This window comes from Astyanax mexicanus, chromosome 20 (genome assembly GCF_023375975.1).
Source record: "Astyanax mexicanus isolate ESR-SI-001 chromosome 20, AstMex3_surface, whole genome shotgun sequence".
NCBI classification, from domain to species: domain Eukaryota; kingdom Metazoa; phylum Chordata; class Actinopteri; order Characiformes; family Acestrorhamphidae; genus Astyanax; species Astyanax mexicanus.
The window spans coordinates 38,621,130-38,643,774 of record NC_064427.1 but is presented as its reverse complement, the minus strand read 5'-3'; the positions used below and the strand labels follow the sequence as shown (position 1 = coordinate 38,643,774).

General features: G+C 37.9%; 1 protein-coding gene across 7 annotated transcripts in view; it reads right to left on the bottom strand.

Annotated features, from left to right (window-relative positions):
- fryb (furry homolog b (Drosophila)) overlaps positions 1-22,645 on the bottom strand; it is a 163,511-nt gene that overhangs the window by 120,258 nt on the left and 20,608 nt on the right. The window contains exon 1 of one of the 7 annotated variants that reach the window (XM_049468898.1): positions 15,172-15,402. The exons of 5 other annotated variants lie outside the window; for them this stretch is intronic. In XM_049468898.1, coding sequence (XP_049324855.1) covers positions 15,172-15,241 — 70 coding nt within the window. In that variant the 5' untranslated portion in view covers positions 15,242-15,402. Of the gene's footprint in view, positions 1-5,129; positions 5,542-15,171; positions 15,403-22,645 lie in introns of those variants that run through there. One more of the 7 variants, XM_049468899.1, reaches the window with a different exon arrangement.

Below are 22,645 nucleotides of genomic sequence, written 5' to 3'. Positions count from 1 at the left end.
TAGCTCTGTAAAATTTTAGGAGTTTTCAAACATCCTAACCACTCCGAAACCCAGCGGGAAACTTTTTATTTTGCAACTTCCTGTCAAAATGGCCGACTTCCTGTTGGGCGGAGTCAAATAAAACCTAGTGATTCTTGTTGTTTATGAAGAGGTCAATGAGTGTACCAAAGTTGGTGCACATTGGACAAACTTCATCCCGGCCAATGCCGACGTTTGGGGGCGCTATGGAGCTCCTGAACCACGCCCATGTCAATGCTCTATGGAACTTTTACATTTTCACTAAGTTTGAGGCCTGTGCCAAAATGCGTGAGTTTTCCCATATCAGAAATGCCTCAAAAATGAGCGAAAGGGTCAAGAAGCGTAATAATAATAATAATAATAATAATAATAAATGGACCAAAAACAAGCTCGGGCCCTAATTAACGCAAAGTATGCACAGAAGACTACATCCATATCTGTACTGTAAGCCAGTGAAAGAGTGTGCCGCTGCTGCTGCTGTGAGGTCAGAGTATAAAATCTGCTGTTAAATGCAGGCAGCTTATAAAGCTTCATCAGCAGTCAGAGAGAGCAGCTGGTGTTTTCATTTTAGGGATGACCGTGCCACAACCTGTGCGCTAGGGAGTGAGACGGGTGGGGGAGAGGGTGAGGTAGCTGGTAGGCTGCAGTCGAGGGAGCCCCGCTCATGTGACGGCTAAAAACTCAGGACATGTGAGACTCTTAGAATAGACTCGGCTCCGGCACCTCACACGTCATAAGACGCAGATCAGATCCAACATTCCTTCAAATGGAATAACAGAGGCTCTGCTCTGACGACCCTGTGCTTAACAGCAGTGATATCTGTGCTGCTGAGCGTAAATCGATGGTACAGGAATGAATAAGGTTGGAAACATGGTAACAGTGTTTTTGCCCCATTTTAGAAGTCAGATTTAATACTTTTTAAGACCTTTTTTTTATTGTATTCTATTGTGATGCAGAACATGTTAGCTAGCTCACCACTAATGTGAGCTAGCTCTACGCTAACCTTAGTTCTCTCCCCGGTAACTCACCGCTAATATACGCACTATCTATTTAACTATCTATTTAGCTTTTTAAGACCTTCTTAAGACCTCAATAAATATAACTTAAGACTCAAAAATGTAGGTAAAATTTCTTTTGTAGAACATTATTTTATTTGAAATCAAAACTTAACGTTTCCTATTTTTTATACATTTTTAAATTTTATTCTATTGTGATGCAGAACATGTTAGCATGTTAGCTAGCTCGCCACAAATGTGAGCTAGCTCTCCACTAACACTAGTTCTTTCCCAATAATGTAGCTAACTTGCCACTAAAGTTAATATGTTAGGTAGCTTGCCGTTAATGTTCACTTCGCTAACCTCAGTTCTCTTCACAGTGACGCTAGCTAGCTTGCTGCTAATGTTAGCTAGCTCTACGCTAACCTTACTTTCCTCCCCAGTAATGTTAGCTAGCTCTATGCTAACCTTAGTTCTCTCGCGGCTAATATTAGCTAACTCTATTCTAACCTATTCTAGTTCTCTCCCCAGTAATGTTTGTTAGCTTGCTGCCAATGTTAGCTAGCTCTACGCTAACCTTAGTTCCCTCCCCAGTAACGTTAGCTAGCTCGCTGCTAATGTTAGCTAGCTCTCCCCTAACCTTAGTTCCCTCCCCAGTAATGTTAGCTAGCTAGCTGCTAATGTTAGCTAGCTCTCCCCTAACCTTAGTTCTCTAACCCAGTAATGTTGACTAGCTCGCTGCTAATGTTAGCTTACTCTCCCCTAACCTTAGTTCTCTAACCCAGTAACGTTAGCTAGCTTCCCGCTAATGTTAGCTAGCCTAACCTTAAGTTCTCTCCCCGGTAACTCACCGCTAATTTAGTATGCGCTTTCCCACCGGCAATAAACGCACCATCTAAAAATGCAATACCTACAGCACTTTTACAGTAAATTTAAGACAATTTAACTCCTTAATTATCCAGATTTTAATTTAAGACATTTTAAGACTTTTTAGGTACCTGTAGGAACTCTGATTTGATTTGGAATTATTGGTGAAAACAAGGTGGAAGGTAAAACTATTAAGGCTAACTTGTTAAACACTATATGTCTCATTCTTATAGCCTTAAATGTTTTCCTTTACACCCTAAATTTCAACAATAATTCCAAAACAAGCCATAGTATTAGACGAGCTAACATTAGCGACAAGTTCTATTTTTCTCTCACATAGCGTTCATAGAGCCGGCTAGAGTAGTTAAACAATATGTGTCTCATTCTTAGTACATTTATATCTCATATACATTTAGCAAACAAGTTAGACTTACAGTTTTCCCTTCCAGCTTATATATGGCCGTATGACCACTACTTCCAAATCAAGCCATAGTTTTAGACAAGCAAACGTTAGCAACAAGTTCTATTTTTCTCTCTCTATGTTAATAGAGCCTGCTAGTGTAGTTAAACAAGGTGTGTCTCATTGTAAGTACATTTATATTTTACTCAGGTTTAGCAAACAAGGTAGCCCAAGCGTTTTCCCTTCCACCTTAAATATGGCCGTGTGACCACTACTTTTTAAATCAGGCCTTAGGTTTAAGCCAGGCTAACATTAGCGACAAGTTCTATTTTCTCCTACTTAATGTGCCTAGAGCCTGCTAGAATAGTTAAACAATATGTGTCTCATTCTTAGTACAATGTAAAAAATGTAATTATGCACTTTTTAATTATTAAATTAAAAATTATTAATTAATATTAACTGAAATATTAATTATTAATATTTCAGGAAAATATATTTTTTCATACAATGAATAAAATCACAGGCAGCAAAGAAGATCAACTTAATATTATTTATTATACGAAAAGTTGGAACTTAATTATCGTGATGGGTGATATCATTAATATAAAAGATGATATCATTAATCACAACAGAAATACGTTTTTGCTCTCCCAGTCTCAGAACTTGTAGAGTGAGCATTATAATGATCATTGGGCTCATTGGGTGCATTCAGTGCTTGGTTGCTGACAATGGCCACTTGTATGATATAGATGATATAGTGTAGTGTGATTTTCCTCGGTTCCTCACAGATCAGCTGTTCACAGTGTTTTATAACAGTCAGTGCAGCAGCTCCAGCTCTGGGTCTTCTGACAGCTCTGAACTCAAGTGTTGCTAACAGGCTTGAATGACCCTGACCTCTGAACCTCAAACTGCTCAGGTCAATGTAGAAGCAGCACAACAGCATGAGGTCCTTTAGTGGCGTGACAACCACCTCAAAATGAGCTACATAACAAGAGACAAGCCACAGAAACTAGTAACTCATGTTAAGACTTTAGCCACGTCCCAGGGAAGCTAATAAACAACAACAATACTAGCCAGACGCTCCGGCCTCGATCATTACCACCCACTACACTGTGCACTGTGGGTGATAATGCCTACTGTGAATTATTCCTGGTGCACATGTGACACTGTGGATAGAGGAATGTTAAATACGCTCACAACTTCAGAAATGGAACGTCCCATTGGTGTGGCAACCGCAATCACTCACTCAAACTCCAAATAAAATAAAATTCAAATCACCTTGCCATGAGTACACTGCCCAGTGTTTTGCCTCTGTTGGAGCTATTTATGTTATGCTATTGGTGAGTGTAAAGCGGGACATTTAAAGATTGTGAACGCTGGAACTACTGCTGGAGTATTTACTGCTGATTTAAGACCACTAAATGGATTGGTATATCCAACGTTTTGAAGGTATGGACTTTGTTATAATACCCGCTACAGCGAGTCAAAGCCGCTATCGCCAGCTCTTCTTCTAATTGTGGTGGCTTAGGTTATTTTAGTTCGTTTTGTTTAAAAGGTCACTACAGCCTCACTTACAAGATATCACCTCACAACGTATACAGGTATAGGGGTTCCTAAACTTCTCCCCCAAAGAATTGGTACAATCCTTCAAGCACCCAATACAGATATATAGCAGTAGCGTGCTAATGTTTAGCAACCTAAGTGCTGGTTAAAATGCTGTAGCTTCTGACATCTGTTACATAATTTAAGGTGGAACGGGAAAGTTAGCTAGCTAGCTACTGAAACGAACTACTAGCAATTTTTTGGTTTTGCTTGTTATGAAGAAAATGTTCATAAAACGTTTAAACTACACATTAAACTGTTGTAATATAGTGGTTATCGTTATTTTTAACACTCTTTTTATAGCCTTCTGTTTTGAAAGTGCCTCTGAAAATCTGAAAATCTTAGTTTGAAGGGCTATAGGCCCCTAACACTTCACCATCCCCCTCAAGACTAACAAGAATCAGGACACCTTAAACCTAGGTCCACTTGCACAAAACAGAGGGATAGGGCTAAGTGGTAGGGCCAAGGGATACAATGGGATTGGGCCCAAGCAACACAATGGACAACTGCCATTTCTTTTTTTTGTAGTGCTCCCCCTATAGCCAGGAAGAGTAATTTCCAGTGAGCCAACACTTTAGCACACACTTTTCTGGACAAGCTGGACAAGAGATGTAGAACTATCACTGAAAGTAAAAGAAGCATGTGCTGTGATTTAGTAGACAAGTCTTGCGCAGTGTTGCTCAGTGTTGCTCAGTTCTCGCAAGCGATTTGCTGCTTTGATTCTGTGATTTAGCTAAAAAGCTAATCTAGAAGTTCCATTTATCTGAACAATTTGACTATACTTGGGCTCAATTCGATCTCAAATCTAAGAAATACCCAGAAATGTGAGTGCTGTGTTTTGACAGGGACAGATTTGGTGCTATAACTGCAATAATGCTTATTTTTTCTTCGTTAGCATGCTAAACTGAGAGAGCGCCACAAGCAAGAGGACCAGGGGAAACAGACAGTAGGAGCGCTACACAGCGGGGTGCAGCTGGGGAAGAATTGTGAAATGTTTTGCCTGCTTCACCCGTCTGGGCCATGCAACAAGGAATCTCCAGAATGCATCCTCCCTCTCGATAGGCCGCAAAAACAACACACAAACACTCCCCCCACCCATAAGCAACTTCCCTCAGTGTTGCCAAAAAACACACACACCCACCCACATACAGTTCCTCACATACAATTCTTCACACAGTTGCTTTCAGCTTTAGCCTGCGCTACACTGTCACAGTCAGTCTCATACAGCACTGTGCAGTAGCACCTACCCAGACCCTTGATGAAGCTGATGACGCTAGCCCGGCTCCAGCGCACTGGTGTCACCTCCATGCTGGGAGAGGGTCTGTTCCAATATTCCCACACAAACTAGACCACTAGCTCCATATTATCTCCATATTACGGATCTGTTCCAATAATGATCCAACAGACATTAACATATTAACTCCAAGTCTTTGCTATACTCTGAATGCTCCGTGTCCATGTCTCCATGTCCTTCTTCTGGGAGTCCCCTCAGGACTGGGAGCGCAGGCCGAGAGCAGTGGCGTGGGGAACGAGAAGTACAAGAACTCTGGTGTCCTGGTGCTCCCGGGTTAATGCACGCCGTGCACTCTGAAGGTAACACGCGGCCTTCCTCTGTAGCTCCTTACAGCCGTGTGATAGCGGCGAGCCCTCTCTGAGGAGAAGGTCAGGCTGGAATTTCAGCAAAGCCCAAAGAGAGAGGAGGGAGGGCCAACATGGGTCTATATTTAACCTCAGCCCTCACACACACACACACACACACCAAATGCATCCACACTGTAGAACAAGCATATGTACACACACTCACATTTCAGCTAGATTTACTGTAAACATGTGTACATACACACACACACACACACACACACACACACACCACAGAATCAAAGAGACAAATTTGAGCAGGAGCGCTTTCACTTAACAATTTTTAGAAGCTCGGCAAAGACTTTAACCACATAACCAATGACAACTACATAAAAACAGGTTTTAAACAATAATTCAAAAACCTCTTAAAAATGATGAGTTTCTTTGATTTTACCAAATTGAAAACCTGGATGGTCACAGGCTATCAAACCAAGCTATTGCACCAGGAGAACATGATGCCAAGATGCATGAAAACTGTGATTAAAAACCAAAATCAGAGAAACTGATTCAGAAACTGAAGTGATCTCTTCATTCTTTCCAGAGATCTATATATCAGTATACAGAGGTTGGACAATGAAACTGAAACACCTGTCATCATTTTAGTGTGGGAGGTTTCATGGCTAAATTGGAGCAGCCTGGTGTTCAATCTTCATTAATTGCACATTGCACCAGTAAGAGCAGTAAGAGTGTGAAGGTTCAATTAGCAGGGTAAGAGCACAGTTCTGTTCAAAATATTGCAACCCACACAACATTATGGGCAACATACCAGAGTTCAAAAGAGGACAAATTGTTGGTGCACGTCTTGCTGGAGCATCTGTGACCAAGACAGCAAGTCTTTGTGATGCATCAAGAGCCACGGTATCCAGGGTAATGTCAGCATACCACCAAGAAGGACCAACCACATCCAACAGGATTAACTGTGGACGCTGTAAGAGGAAGCTGTCTGAACTGAGCTGTCTTGTATCCAAAAAACGAATCGAGGATTTAGGTAATCGTGACACCCCTACTTACATTTAAAGAGTTTAGTTTTGTATTGTAATGTGACTGACATGTTTTTAAAAAGGATTTTACTGTAAGGTAGATCAGGCATATTTGTTTTGCGGCCTCTGCCCTCAGCTGTGAGTAAACCCGCCAGAGCCCACAGGAGAGTCATCGCCTCCCAGCATGACTCAGCAAGAAACACAAGCCATGAGTCAGCAGGATTTATAGTACACAATCAGAGCTGTTCCCCCACGTGCTATTATTTACCACCTCCAGTCCAGAACTGGAGATAATCAGCAGAATTCTCCACTCTGAGTTTAGCTCTCTGCTTCATCTCGTGCCTTTCTGACAGACTGTCTCTCTGGCTTTCTCTTCCCGACATCCTCTCATCTCTCTCTCTCTCTCTCTGTCTGTCTGACTGTGATAAAGAAAAACATACACAACAAACAGACTCTGTGATTCATCACTGACACAGGAATGAAGTAAGCTGATTGCATCCAGTCCGTTACTGTAAAATTGCATTTATTTTTTTCTTCACTGTTTACACCTAGCAAAAAGGAGAGTAAAATGAAGAGAGGAAGAGAAAGAGGTGAAAGAGTCACTTTTATATGTGGTCCTATATCACATATGTATCTGATTTATGGGCATGCAATATATTGCTTAAGCATTGTAATGTACACATTTGCAATCGTCAATATTTGGATGCAATGTTTTGTGAGAAAAAACAAACACTGTTTTAATTTTGCATGAAAATATCCACCAGATTAAGTATTATATGTAACACCACCATTTATTTTGCTCCATGATTAGAATATTAATAAACTACATAGGTAAAAAGGTCACAACCTCTATTATTTGGTTGGACAGTCTTTAAAGACAGCTTTAATTATGACACACATTCGTTGTGGCATCATTTCCACAAAGCTTCTGTATATTTTCAAAGATCTGTATATTTTAAGCTGTGCTGAAATAAATGGGTTTAAATAAATGCTGATATTGCAATAATTATTTAAGTGTGTATAACTGAAATGCATTTAACTATAGCTAATCAGCATTTAATGCACAGCAACTTCCATAGTCATAACCAGAGAACATTGATGGTCAATTAGATGACTCTACAGATTACTCTACAGATTATTATTATTACAGATTATTCTAATAAACTCTATAGAACTTGTTTTAATTCCATAGAGAACTATGTTTTAATAGATATGTGTGAGTGAGTATAAATCAAGTGAGATCAAGTGATTGTTCTTTAGATCTCTTATACACAGATCTAGAAAAAAATAAGAGATACCACTTAATGATGATGCTTTTCTTTGATTTTACCAAATTAAAAACCTCTGGAATATAATCAAGAGGAAGATGGATGATCACAAACCATCAAACCACCAAACTGAACTGCTTGAATTTTTGCACCAGGAGTAAAGCAGCATAAAGTTATCCAAAAGCAGTGTGTAAGACTGGTGGAGGAGAAGAACATGATGCCAAGATGCATGAAAACTGTGATTAAAAACTAACCAGGGTTATTCCACCAAATATTGATTTCTGAACTCTTAAAACTTTATGAATATCAACATTAGGGGTGGGAGATATGGCCCTAAAATAATATCACGATTTTTCATGGTGTTAACACGATAACAATACTCCTGGCGATATGACAAAAAAATAAAAGATAGTAAAAAAATACAAAAATTTTAGCAGATTTGTAACAGAACTCCAAATTACTCCATATATCCAGGATTAAAGTAAAATTAATTATACTGGACAGATATAATCTAAATTATAATATAAAGATACATTTCTAGTAGAAATTTAATAGGAAATGAGAAATGAATTTTTCTTTTGCTCACAGCAGCTAAAAAGTAAAACCCTGACGTGATAATTAGGGGTGAGTGTTATTGCACGATATTTTAGGGAATAATATCGTTCACGATATTCAAAAATGTTGGCGGTATTATCGCGTACGATACGATATGGCACACCCCTAATCAACATGTTTCAGTCATTTCTAATTTTCTGCAAATAAATGCTCTAAATGAGAATATTTATATTTTGAATTTGGGAGAAATGTTGTCCGTAGTTTATAGAATAAAACAACAATGTTCATTTTAATCAGACATATCTATAAATTGTATGTCCCGAAGGTCTTTAGCTTTCATGGGATATACTAGTAGCAAATCAGTGTATCTATTACACATTTGCATATCTTTTACCTATTTGCATAGTTTAATCCAGATGGGGACCGTTTTTTTACATTTTGGATCAAAGACATTTGGCAAAATCTAGTGAGAATTTCTGTATTTTCTAATATCGCGTTACACTATAAAAAATATTATTTCCAATATCATGCAACCCTATTGGATGGGCATTTTTGCAATGCCATTGGTCGGTTATTTGAAATAACATAAGAGCATTCTCTGAACACTACCAAAATACTGGAAACTGAAGATCAAATCACAACAATCACAACAATCACCACCAGCACATAGACTCTACACTGCTAGTAGTTTAACCATCAAGCTGAAACATATTGTACCAATGACTCATCTTCTAATTTACAGGGTCTCCTATAAGTGTCTATATATATATTAGCATTGATTTATATAACCTATAACTCTAAATATTATCATTAGCACTGTCAATAATTGGTGTTAGTTCACAGGGAGAGAAACTGAGAGAAAATGGAAGAGAGAGAGAGAGAGAGAGAGAGAGATTTGTGGGGATTTGCTGATTGGATAACACAACTGTTACTGTGGTTTTACCTGCTCCCTTCCACAGGGAATGTGCTGCATTGTTTTCCTGCAATGTTCACCTTGAGCTCACAGGTCTACCTTAACTGATGACGCATGTTAGAGCGGTATGACCCCCCCCCCCCCCCCCCCTTCACACACACACACACACACACACACACACTGCAGATTATTTACCGTCTGTGTGTGGGAGACTCATCGGCTGTTAGGGTCACTGGTGCACAATGACATCAGCAAGCAGAGGGAGGATGAATAAATGAACTGTATATGTTGGAGTGATGCATACTGTATGATGCCAACCCAAATTCGGTCAATATTTATAAGTATGTATATGGTACATGCCTTCGCTTATTACTATCACTGTCTTATTCCTACTAGTTTATATTTTATTTAAAATCTAGAAAGCCAAAACACTGTTCTAATATGTTTTATTTTTTAACATTCTTCAAATCTTGGAATTTTCTCAGTCAGCTTTATAAGGTATTGAATTTCTTGTCTCTTAATAAAGTGTTTGAGAGCATCAGTTGTAAAGTTGTGAAGAGGTAGAGTTACAGGTATACAGTGATTATCTCTATTTGAGTAATGTTATATTATAGCAAGAATAAAATAATTATTATATCCATATTATAGCAAGAACTACTCAACTACTTAAGGAAAAAAGGTCAAGTATCCTCAAGTGCACTCACAAAGACCATCAAAAACATTATGATGGAACTGGCTCTCATCTGGCCCGACCCAGGATTGAAAGGATAAGAAACCGCAAGTTAATAGTAGGGGTGGGCAATATTATATCGTATACAATATATCGTGACACAGAAATATCATGATATTAAAAATCCATATCGTGATAATAGGGCTGTTCTGTCTTAAAAGTAGTCTATTATTTACTGTGAAGCTTTAGGTGTATTTATTGTATAATTGTTTTAGTTTGCAGTTTATATGCATGCACTAAATATTCTGCAATATTATTTGCTGCATTATATTATTTTATGCCATATTATTTATTTTGCCACACTATGATTATGCTGTTATACTCTTATACTATATTCCTGAAATGAATTAATTATTTTAGTTTTCCTATATCGCCAAGTATATCGTTATCGCATAAATACCCTGAAATATCGTGATATTATTTTAGAGCCATATCACCCACCCCTAGTTAACAGGACCCCAGATAAGAGCCACCGAAATGCTTCTTCACAGAGTATTTTGGTTTGTTTAACACTTTTAAGTTACTACATGATTCCTTATGTGTTCCTTCATAGTCTGAATAACTTCAGTATTCATTTACAATAACGAATAACAGTTTAAAAATAAAAACACTGAATGAGAAGGTATGTCCAAACTTTTGACTGGTACTGTATCTTATATTACTGTATCTCAGTACAAACACAGAAGTGATATAATCATTTTTTTCCTTACTTGACTGAATTGTGTGTATTACTTTATGATAGGCATATCTGTAATCTTTCTTTCAGCCAATTTTTCTTCACATAGTAAGTATACAGTATGAGCTAGTAAAACTCATTAATTCTGCCATAGCCATTATAGATTAAAATCTTATTAAAATATAAGGTTATAAATAGCTATATTGTTTTGTTAACTCGTACAAATATATGCACCTGTCTACATAAAAAAAACAGTAATAGTTTTAGATTATATTCTTGTTACATTATATCATTTGCTTCTACAGCTCTGGGACAAATGAAGAGATCACTTCAGTTTCTGAATCAGTTTCTCTGATTTTGCTATTTATAGGTTTATGTTTGAGTAAAATGAACATTGTTGTTTTATTCTATAAACTACAGACAACATTTCTCCCAAATTACAACTAAAAATATTATAGTCATTTAGAGCATTTATTTACAGAAAATGAGAAATGGCTGAAATAACAAAACAAAAAAAAAAAGATGCAGAGCTTTCGGACCTCAAATAATGTCCAAAAAATTCATAACGTTTTAAGAGTTCAGAAATAATCAATATTTGGTGGAATAACCCTGGTTGGTTTTTAATCACAGTTTTAATTTCATGCATCTTGGCATCATGTTCTCCTCCACCAGTCTTACACACTGCTTTTGGATAACTTTATGCTGCTTTACTCCTGGTGCAGAAATTCAAGCAGTTCAGTTTGGTGGTTTGATGGTTTGTGATCATCCATCTTCCTCTTGATTATATTCCAGAGGTTTTCAATTTGGTAAAATTAAAGAAACTCATCATTTTTAAGCGCTCTCTTACTATTTTTTCCAGAGCTGTATATTATAGTGGCTGTTCTGTAATACTTGTTAGTTCATTCCTAGAGTAACCTAGAGTTAAATGAGGATCCAGGAACACAATAAAAAAAAAATCCAAATATACTAGAATTTTTTAGTGTGGCTATTGAAGGGTTAAAGCCATAAATCATTTACACAACCAGTTCCTGCAAATAGTCCAGTACAGGACATCCAGTGCAACCTAGAACGAACACACACACACACACACACACACACACACACACACACACACGAATACCCTATACACTGTAATCAGAGTAATGCATTAGACTGAATGGCTGTGCTGAGTGTTGTTAATGCCACTGTTATTATTTGCTGCATGTGATGAAAAAGCAAAACAACACAAATCCTCACAGCATCGTAACATCCGCCCGCCTGCAGCCATTACATAACAGCATGTACTTCACTGCACAGTGACGCACTGGACAACTACATGCAAGTCTCACGCAGGAAGCGTGTGCGCTCATTTTATTTTTCATGCATTTTCATCAGTTAGTAAGAGAGTGAGTGTGCATCAGTGTGCATGCATTTACTGCAAGGTGTGTAATGCTGAGAATGGCCCAGTCATCCCCTCATCTCCCTGGAGTTTAACGGATGGAACGGAGTGTACAGGGGGAGGTAAACAACCTGGAGCAGTGCATGAGAGAGAGAGAGAGAGAGAGCACAAACAGCTCCTGCTGTAATGCATGTGACTTCAAACTGGCAGTGCACCTTTATCCTGTCCTCTAATTGAAGTGATGCTAATCTGAGCAGTCGTCTCTGACCAGCAGTGGAGAAGAACAGAGGAATGGTTTAGTGAGGAAAAATGGCTGGAAAGTGAAGGATACGTTCAGTTTTTAAGCTTGTTAAGTGTTTTTATAACAATATAACAGTGGTGCACTGCAAAAAACTAAATCTTAGCAACTGAAATGTTCTAAATTTAAGGCAATAAATCTTATTTTCTTCTCTGATAAGACTTTTTCTCTTACTAAGCATTGTGTGTAAGTGTTAGATTATTTTGATTATTTTAAAGATAATTATCTTAATCCTTCGTACTTAGAATTTGTACCTTATTTTAAGTAATTTGAACTCAAAATAAACACAATCAAGCAGCAATCAAGTTATTCTGATTCTTGTGTCCAATAACAGGGACTTTTTTGCTTGATTTAGGTGTTACTTCACTCATTTTGAGACTTTGCCATTGCTTTCTGTAAGAAATCTTACTAAGAAAATTTTGCTTACCCCATTGGCAGTTTTTTTATGCTTAATATACATATATTTGTCTTAATTTACATATTTTGTCTAGTTTTTCCACATGGACTACTCTTTTCAAAGCCCAATCAATCTGCCTATTAGCTTCCATTATGTCTGTTTTACTGTAAGTTACTGTACTGCTTTAAGCACAGGTCTGTCCCACAGAGTCACACTTGTAGTGGTATTAAAAAAGCAGTGCAGTAAGGTCTTAAAATCAGTCTGTTTTGTATTTCTTTTGTTATTTACTGTGAAGCATTAAGAGTATTTTTGTCTAAATGTTTATATTTGCACTTTATATGCATGCAATAAATATTCTGCACTTTAGTATTGTGGTAGATTTTGCATTATTTTTTTTTATGTTACAATATTTATTTTCTTACATTATGATTATGGTATACACCTTGTAAGTTCCTATTTTTAACAAAAGTCTACAGTTTTGTTTGTTTTTAGAGAACATGTGGATGACCCAAAATGTTTTTCTTTATTTGTTTAGGACATTTAAAAAAAAGTTTATTACTTTTAATTCCATTGTGTGAATATTTTTAATAATAAAAAAGGTATTTGCTTTTTTTTAAGTGTTTAGCTGCATTGTTATTATACTATTATATTATCTTCAAACAGATGCATAAAATGGCCTTAATATGATGTTATATGATAAATTATGTAGTTTATCGCATTTTTTCAGGGATGATATATATATATATATATATATAGCTCTGAAAAAATTATAAGACCACTTCAGTTTCTGAATCAATTTCTCTGATTTTGCTATTTATAGGTTTATGTTTGAGTAAAATGAACATTGTTGTTTTATTCTATAAACTACAGACAACATTTCTCCCAAATTCCACATAAAAATATTCTCATTTAGAGCATTTATTTACAGAAAATGAGAAATGACTGAAGTAACAAAAAAAAAGATGCAGAGCTTTCAGACCTCAAATAATGCAAAGAAAACAAGTTCATATTCATAAAGAGTTTTAAGAGTTCAGAAATAATCAATATTTGGTGGAATAACCCTGGTGGTTTTTAATCACAGTTTTTTTTTCATGCATCTTGGCATCATGTTCTCCTCCACCAGTCTTACACACTGCTTTTGGATAACTTTAGGCTGCTTTACTCCTGGTGCAAAAATTCAAGCCGTTCAGTTTGGTGGTTTGATGGTTTGTGATCATCCATCTTCCTCTTGATTATATTCCAGAGGTTTTTAATTTGGTAAAATCGGGGAAAAACATCATTATTAAGTGGTCTCTTTTTTTCCAGAGCTGTATATTCAAACAAAAACAGCTATTGTGACAGGCCTATGTTATAGGTATACTTCATAATAAACGTTCAACATGCGGTTGTCACGCCGCCTCGTTCTCCTTCCACACTACCGGACTCCATTTCCCAGATTCCCGTTGATTATGACACCAATAGTATCCGTTCTACTTCACCCAATCACATTTCGCTCCGACGCTCTGATTCACCTGTGTTCTGAGTTAGTTCCGGTTCATACCCATCTAGCTCCGGTATTTAAGTCCGCAGTATGTAAACAAACACCGCGAGGTATTGTTAACTGATGTTGCATACTAAGCGTTCTCCTATCGTTTCTCGTTTTGGCTTTATGGTTACGACTCTCTTTTTGGATTATTGGTTTATGTCTTTTGTCTTGCCCTTATTGGATTTATTGCATGGTTGTACTGATACTCGGCTACGAACTCGGACTGTACTTTCGACTACGTCTTTGGTTTTCGGTGAGATCTTTGTTTGCCTGGCTTTACTGTTTTTTGTTATACTGCCTGTTAATAAACCTGTTTGCTTATTTTACTCGGCTTGCGTCACTCCTCACTACCTGGCGTTACAGCGGTAGAGTATGAATACAGTATTTTTTGGCATTTTCTTATATCGCAAAAATAAACATATTGCAAAAATACTTAAAAAAAACCACCTGAAAAATATTGTGAACAGGGCTGTAAGCTAAATCCTATGTTTATCGTTATCACTATGTGAGTTTATATACTAAGCACACTGTGAATAAAAGCAAACTCCAATTGCATTACCCACATTCCTCAACAGAGGGAGCTCTTCATGCTGCAGGCTGTTTTCACGTGACATAACCAGACTGGAGGCAGAGCGAGGCAGAGCTAAGTAGCGAAAGGTCCAGAGTAAACACACACACACACACACACACATCAAACTACTTCTTATTCAGGGTAAAATAAGTGCAGCCAAGCTTCAAGTTTCAAGAAAGAACATTTGAAGAACTTAAATTGACTTAAATCAACATCCTTTTGTACATATCATGCTCCCACAATCCTGTGTGTTATTGTTTTAGGTTCAATGCTGCCGGCCCCCTGTCTCACAGTGTCCCACTGCAGACCTGAGCGTCTGAGAGCTAGACAGGTATATAAGTAGCCGTATGATGTACTCACGGCTGCTCCAGGATTTAAGAAGGGACCTGATGCTGATCTCAAAAAAGCCTGAGTCCTGCTGGCTGGTCATGTCTGCTCCGTCACTGCAGCGACAAGCTGATGGAGGGATGAAGGAGGGATGAAGGAGAGTCAGAGGAGAGAGAGCGCGGTCAGAGCGAGAGAGGCCTCCTTGCACAGATACATGGAGCGCTCTCTCCGTCTCATCCTGTGTCAGCACTGAGCGTCAACAACTCTCTCGCTCTCCCTCCCTCCCTCCCTCCCTCGCTCTCTCACTCTCTTTCGCTCCCTGCTTTTACTTTAAGAGGATTGGCTCTCCTAGCATCTGCGCAACGCGGTTGAGAGCAAAGAGGGGAAGAGTGGGAAAGAGAGAGAGAGAGAGAGAAACAGAGAGATAGAGAGAAACAGAATGAGAGCAGCAGGAAGAGACAGAGAGGGGGTGGGGCTAATTGCACACGCTGAGCGGTCAGTAATGGAGACATTGAGCCAGTGCTCTGCAGCATCACGCTAACAACGCTAATAACGCTAACAACCAGCTTCCTATGATGTTTACGCTCATACATAACATCACACTCTTTGGATCTCAGGCTGTAATTCACTCAGGTGCTGATAAAGCTTGATTACATGAAATGTGATCATCATTGATGCTCCAAAACTCTTAATCAACAAATATCTCATCTAAAATACAGAATAATATGGAACAAATATATAAATATGAAACTGTTTCATTGGAAACAGCATTGCTCAGACCACTGGGAGCACTAGGAGAGGGAGTTCTGAACTGAACTAAACTCATCCCTCGTGTCCTGCACTGTGCCGAGTGCTTGCGTAGTGTTTACTCCGCAGTGGCAGGAGAGAACGTCCCCACAACGTTCTGCTGGGAGTCAGAGCGGAAGGGCATGGTGACCTTGGGATGGCCTCTACTGAGACATTAGCTGAACCTAAACTGAGCATCAGAAACAAAAACAGCTGAGGCACAGTACATACTCACATACATACATACATACATACATAAAGGGTCAAAACTATACATTCAACCACGTAGATTATATTTCACTGCTGAATAATCAATGCCTTTTACCTCACCTTACCTACCTTACCTTACCTCCGCACAGATGGCCTCTCAACGTCTTGTTAGTGATCATGATTGACTACAGCTAGAAGATTCTCATTGGATAAACCATAGACTGTGTATAGCTGGACAGAGCATTGTCTCTCTAAAGTGAAGCCACCACAGGTCGGGCGCCCCCTGCTGTTCGGTTTCAGAAAGCTGTGTAACCCCACCCATCCCCATAGGTTTCAAAACAGGCAAAACTGAACAACTTTCAATCACATTTTTTTCTAATATACTGTAATTCTACCTCCATTATTTAAATGCAGCAGCTGGTGCATTTAAATGTAACCTCTGCTTATATTATTAAACTTTTATAAACGTTATTCAGCTCTATTCAAAAAGGTGTGGTTATTGTAAAAGGGCTGGTTATGGGCGGGACCAATAACAGACCGTCAGCTCCGCTCTGCTCCGCTCTGCAGCCTGTGACCTCGAGGCAGCCCTCAGGGGCGGGGTTATTTAAATGAGTAGGCGGTCTCTCCACAGACTCGGGTTTCAGGATCGCCAACATGGAGGAAGATTTTGGCTTCATTTTCATTAAATGAATGGGAACAGAGACACGGTGTCCATCTTTTTTACAGTCTCTGGGATAAACCATCACCCAATACAAATGGGAAGATCTCTCTCAGAGACGTTTCTAAATAACTGCAGATTCCAAGAACTCATTCAGCAGGAAATGAGAGCAAGCGTGTGAAATAGCTACAGCAGTAAAATTTTAAAACACCACAGAGTCGTCTGACCTTCCCACCCCTCCCCAGACGCGTAGCTTACTCAGGTTGCCAAGTTGAGGTGGCTGAATCTACACAATCCAGTGCAAGACGAGTTCAGTAACGTGTACCATGGCAAGCAACGACAAGTCACATTATTTTACTGAATTTTATCAGTAGTTAGCTAACCTAGCATAATGAACCGCTAGCTATGTTAGACCAAAAATACACACCCCAGGGCTGGAGTTACTACTTTACAAGTCCTAGTAATAAACTGCTTAGTTTAGCAGATAACACATGCATCTATATTTGAGTATCCTACTGTTTTATCTGGTTGCAGCCTGATCTAGATCTCAGTTATAACATGCCATAACTGCTGTCGAGCGAAGCCAGTTTAGACTGGTAGAAAAGGCATTTTTTAGGCTGTGTAGCAGCTAAGGTCTAATACCCCTCAGTTTGAAGTGTGCCTCTGAAAAATCTAACAAGCCCTATCCCTTTCCCCAACCCTCCAGCCTAACAAGAATCAGGACACCCCTACCCCTTGGTGTGAATGTGCAAAACAGAAGGGTAGGGGTAAGTAGTATATCCAATGGGTGAAATGGGATTGGGCCATGGTGTAGTCTGGGTAAATAAAAAAAAAAATGAAAACTTAAAACTTTCAAATTTTCGTCATCCTCAACAGAGTGGAAGCTGTTTTTATGGTCAGAAGAGACAAAGATATTTGAAAAAATAAAGTTCAAGCATTCAACTCCAAGAACACTATAAAAACTGTTAAGCATGGTGGTGGCAGCAACATACTCCGAGGCTGTTTTTCACAAAGTAGATGGAAAAATAAAGAAGGCAGGAGGCATAGCGCACATTCTTCACTATATCTCCATCCGAACTTTATTATGTTGTGCAATGAATAAAGCTGGTTAACAGACAACTCTGATTCTCAACATGGCCCAGACACAAAGTGTACAGTAACACCAGGCTTCTAGTACTATAAGTGAAATAGTTTTTGCTGGGTGACAGTCTACTTAGCATTAGCATGAAATTATTCCACTTCCACTGGATGTTACTCAGACAGAGAAAGACATCTGTACACACTCATAATCACATGTGAAAATGATCAGGAATGTCTCAGCTACTATAAATATTGTTACTGCTAAAGGGAGAATTTATAGGGCAAATTAAGTTACTGATAAACCATGAGCAAAGTCACGACCCTATAAAAATGTAACTCTTCTAAACTCATATTTTAAAAAGAGCTTTATTCCTCAGCTCTTCCACATTTTTTACAAAGATGCAATTAGCAATGTGCTAACTGAAAGGAGGATACTAATGCAGTGTTTAACACTCACACAAGGAACCACAGCAGTGCACAAACCCAACTTTTACGTCAACAACAAACAGAGTACATAATAAAATAACATTGCTGTTCCCGTAAATGACCTGCTTGCACACCTTGACAGCCTGAACGAGCAGATGTGTTTCTTTGCCGAGACACGCAGAAGTGCTGCACCACTCTAATAGCAATACATCAAATTCAGAGCACACCCAGCTCTTGAAGAGAATAGCTAGTGACAGGCTCACATCACGCCTAAAATACACCTATGATTAATTAAGAGAATTAGTACATGTCTTTTGCACGTTTTGAGCCTCACAAGGCATACTTTTCTCGATGTTATGATAGCAAAGACATTGACACTGACACACCCTAAATCAAGCATAGTAGCTCACTACAATAGGGCTCTCACAGTTTATCTGTTTCATTGTCCTTTGCATGGGCTTGTCTCCTCTAAACAACAGTCATGAGAGAAACAGCACACCTGATCTCTAAAAAATGCTGACTAAGCCTGTCACAATAATTATGTTATTAAGTTATTATGCAACATATTTGCTGACCTCATTTTTACGCATTCTGTTTACATAGTAAAAAAAAAAAAAACGCCACAATAGACAAATTAGCTGGTATGTCAGTCAACATTTTTTAACTATTATTATTTTAATTTTTATTCAGTTTATTTAAATATTTTAGATTCCAATTGCAGTGTCTAAATGTTACTAATACTTAATGGTTTATTGCTCTTAAAAAATAATACTGTAAATGCATTATTATAGCATTATATTTTCAGTTATTAACAGTGGAATGAAATTAAGTCTTAGCAGGACCAGCCTCATGTTAAATGTTGTCAGCTGCAACATTCAGAGACACAAAATATCTCCAGGCCCAGATTATATGTAAGAGTGTGTGTGTGTGTGGGGTCACATGACCTGAGTTTGCTTAGCTCTAAGCAGGAGTTTATGGGGATGGGGATTACATCACCTCACCCTCTGCTGGCTGACACAGCACACTGCGAGAGGACGATAAACACAGACATGCTGTAGAATAACTAAAAAAAATGGATTTTCTGTTAAAACAATACCGTCAATTAACTGTACTGCGAGTGAGCAGTTAAAACTAGTGGTGTCAATCGATTAAAAAATGTAATCCGATTAATCACAACAAAAATCTGTGATTAACTGCGATTAATCACATTTGTTTTTCCTCAGACGTAAATTATTATAGTGGATATTTAAATGTACATAAAAGAATGAATGTAGGAAATGTAAAATGCAATTATATGTATATTAGTGGTGTCAATTAAAATAATAGTCTATACTTGCATGATAAATTGGACTGTAAAATTGGTTGTGAGGTTCAGCCAGAAAACAGATCAGTGCGTATATATATTTATATGATTTTTTTTCAGTTATTCCTATCATGTGTATGCTTTCCTGACTGCAAATTATCTGATGAATCTGTGCCAAATCCGGTTAACAGTTCTACAGAAAACAGGAGCTGCAGCAGATCCCAAAAACATACTATTCTCTATTCTCTATAGAAGAAATTCTTCTCATTAGGGCTGCACCGATTCATCAATATAATCAACAATGCCGATTTTTTAAATTTGTCGACTACAATATTCATTTTCGATTAATCGTTAATTTGTCACTGTACCGCAATACCCAAAGTGCTGGAGACAGAAGCACAATGTGCTTCTTGTTCAATGTGTTTTCTTTTTTCATGATATTTTAACACAGTAAATTTGATATCTGTCAAAGACTGTATTAAAGCTATACAGAAACACATGCAGATTTATTCTGTAAACAAAAAGTGTTAAACAAACCAGAATATGTTTTATACTTTAGATTCTTCCAAGTAGCACATTGAGCTTTAAGAACAGACTTTTTTTTACTGTTTACTACGTAATTTAATGTTTCCCTTAATTGTTTTCATGTATTTAATATGAATCAGCAGTGTAGAAAATGCATAAAATAAGGAAATAAAGAAAAACATTGAATGAGAGGGCGTCATTGAATAAGAATGTATAAGAACCAAACAATCAAAACAAGAGAAAGCCCAATACATGCATGCATCTATATTTATTATTTTAGGAAAATAAAAAAGAAAAAGAGGAGGAATTTATTAGAACAGAAAAGATGGGACATGATAGAACAGCGTAACAGAGTAAAAGAGGACGGCTATAGATCAACCTGTCAGACACAAACTATAACAAAATAAATTATCTTTCTCTGCATTTGGAATGTTTGGAGTTGCAAAGCACATTGTGCTAAAACCTCTCATTTTTAGAAAATAGGTCAAAACTCCTATTTATAACAGTAACAGCTTAAAAAAGACACTAATTATGGTTAAGCTTGTGTTAAGCAAACACAACAAGTACAGTGCAATTTATCACTCATTATCATCATTATCATCATTATCATTCAGACCTGCAATTGAATCGAATGGTGAAGAATATCTGGGGCAAACATTCCTGGGATACCCTTAATGTGTGCGGGCTAGCATTATCCTGCTGACAAATGGCAAGTAGAAGCCCTGACAAGAGGGCAGCAGCAGGATGTCCTGCACAGTGTCCCTCATATCACTACTAGGGGTGACAGACTGTCACACATAGTTGTGGCAGATTGTTGCTCCACAGCAGACAGAATTAAAGCACTCATCATATTTCCTCCATACTCAAACCTGACAACTGTGAAAAATAATAAAAACAAAACTCAAAAAGAACCTGGATTTGTTTCTAAAGAAGATATTAGCACAGTCCATAGCACTCCAGGTTTTCCATTCACAACACAATTTCCAATTCACAACACAGTCTAGACTGTGGGCAATTTGTCTGCGGTGGTTTCAACTAAATACTGAGTCATTTTTGGGAGGTGAATTTAAAGTTTTTCCTTTTTTAATACATTTTAAATTTCTCATTATTAACTATAGGTCCTTACTCATCTTAAGTTTATGTTACTAAACTGAGGTTTCTCTGTAGCTTTGCTCTGAACTCTGCAAAAAAGACGAGACGCAGCGCACAAGAGATGAGGCATGCGCGCTCCATTAATATGTTAATTTATAAATTAATTTATTTTAATAAATGTGACCTGGTGATAATAACATAACTATATATCTTTTGAAGAATTTAGAATATAAATGTAAATTTCAGTTAAAAAATAGCAAATTCTTAAACAGCTGAATGTCTATATCTGCTATACTAAGCTACAGTAATTAAGCCCAGGTACTGAACATGAATATAAATCTTTATAATTGTCAGAAATAAATATAACTAATAATAACAGCTTATAGTTACTGTGTGCAAAATTAAGGTATATTTTATTTAATAGTTGATTTCTCAAGACTCTGGACGAGGTGTTTTTTGCTGTGGTAAAGAATTGATGGTATGTGGTATTTTGCTTTGGGTGCACAGTTTGCATGGTGATCCAGACGTGGTTGCACGACTGACTGTTGACTGTTGTCTGGGTTCATTTCAATCAGTAGCGTACCTGAGTTTCCCGCCACCAAGATAAAAACACGCCAGAAATTTACCTGAACACACCTCACTTCCAGACCACCACACCCATCTGCGTTAATATATTCCTATATATAAAGTCCAGTTATATTTTAACGACGTGTGCGCAAGATGCAAAAATAGACTGTTGATGGGGTTTAAGATACCAAAGAGCATCGCAACGCGCATTTCACAGGGTGTACGATAGGACCCAAAGAGTCTGAAGAAGCGCATTCTTGCCTATAAACTGCCAGCTGCATGAACGATGAGTAAAACTAGGTTGATTATTCGGTTAAAAGATAAAAAAAGGATAAAAGCTATTACATAACTGTTCACTACATTATCAATTGTCACCATCAGACAAAAATAGTTAGGGTCTGATCAGTGCTGGAATGCCGACAGTGCTCAGAAAGAATGTGATGCTTATCTCTCAGAGTGGCAAAAATAAAAAAAGACCGAGTAGATTTACACGTTCTGGTACAAATGTGTTTTCCACGTGGAATTTGGCAGGTAACCAAAAACACTTTTCTCTTTTCTCTGAATTGTTCTAAAATGTTCTTGTTCTTATTTGTGGACTGTCTGCTGCTGCCCTCCCCACTGGCTCCTGTATCAAGAAGGCCAAAAATAGATAAAAGCAGCAATTTAAACTAAATTAGCCTTGATGATGGCCTCTTACTGGCAGCCTCAGACAGACGTTATCACATCTGTAATCGTCTCAACCCTTCATTCTGCAGAGACAGCAGAGCCAAACACGTATTCCTGCATGGTTTTAACTTTATGTTATGTAACATTTGTTAAATACAGAAGAATTACAATTGCAGGCATTTAAAAAGTTTTAC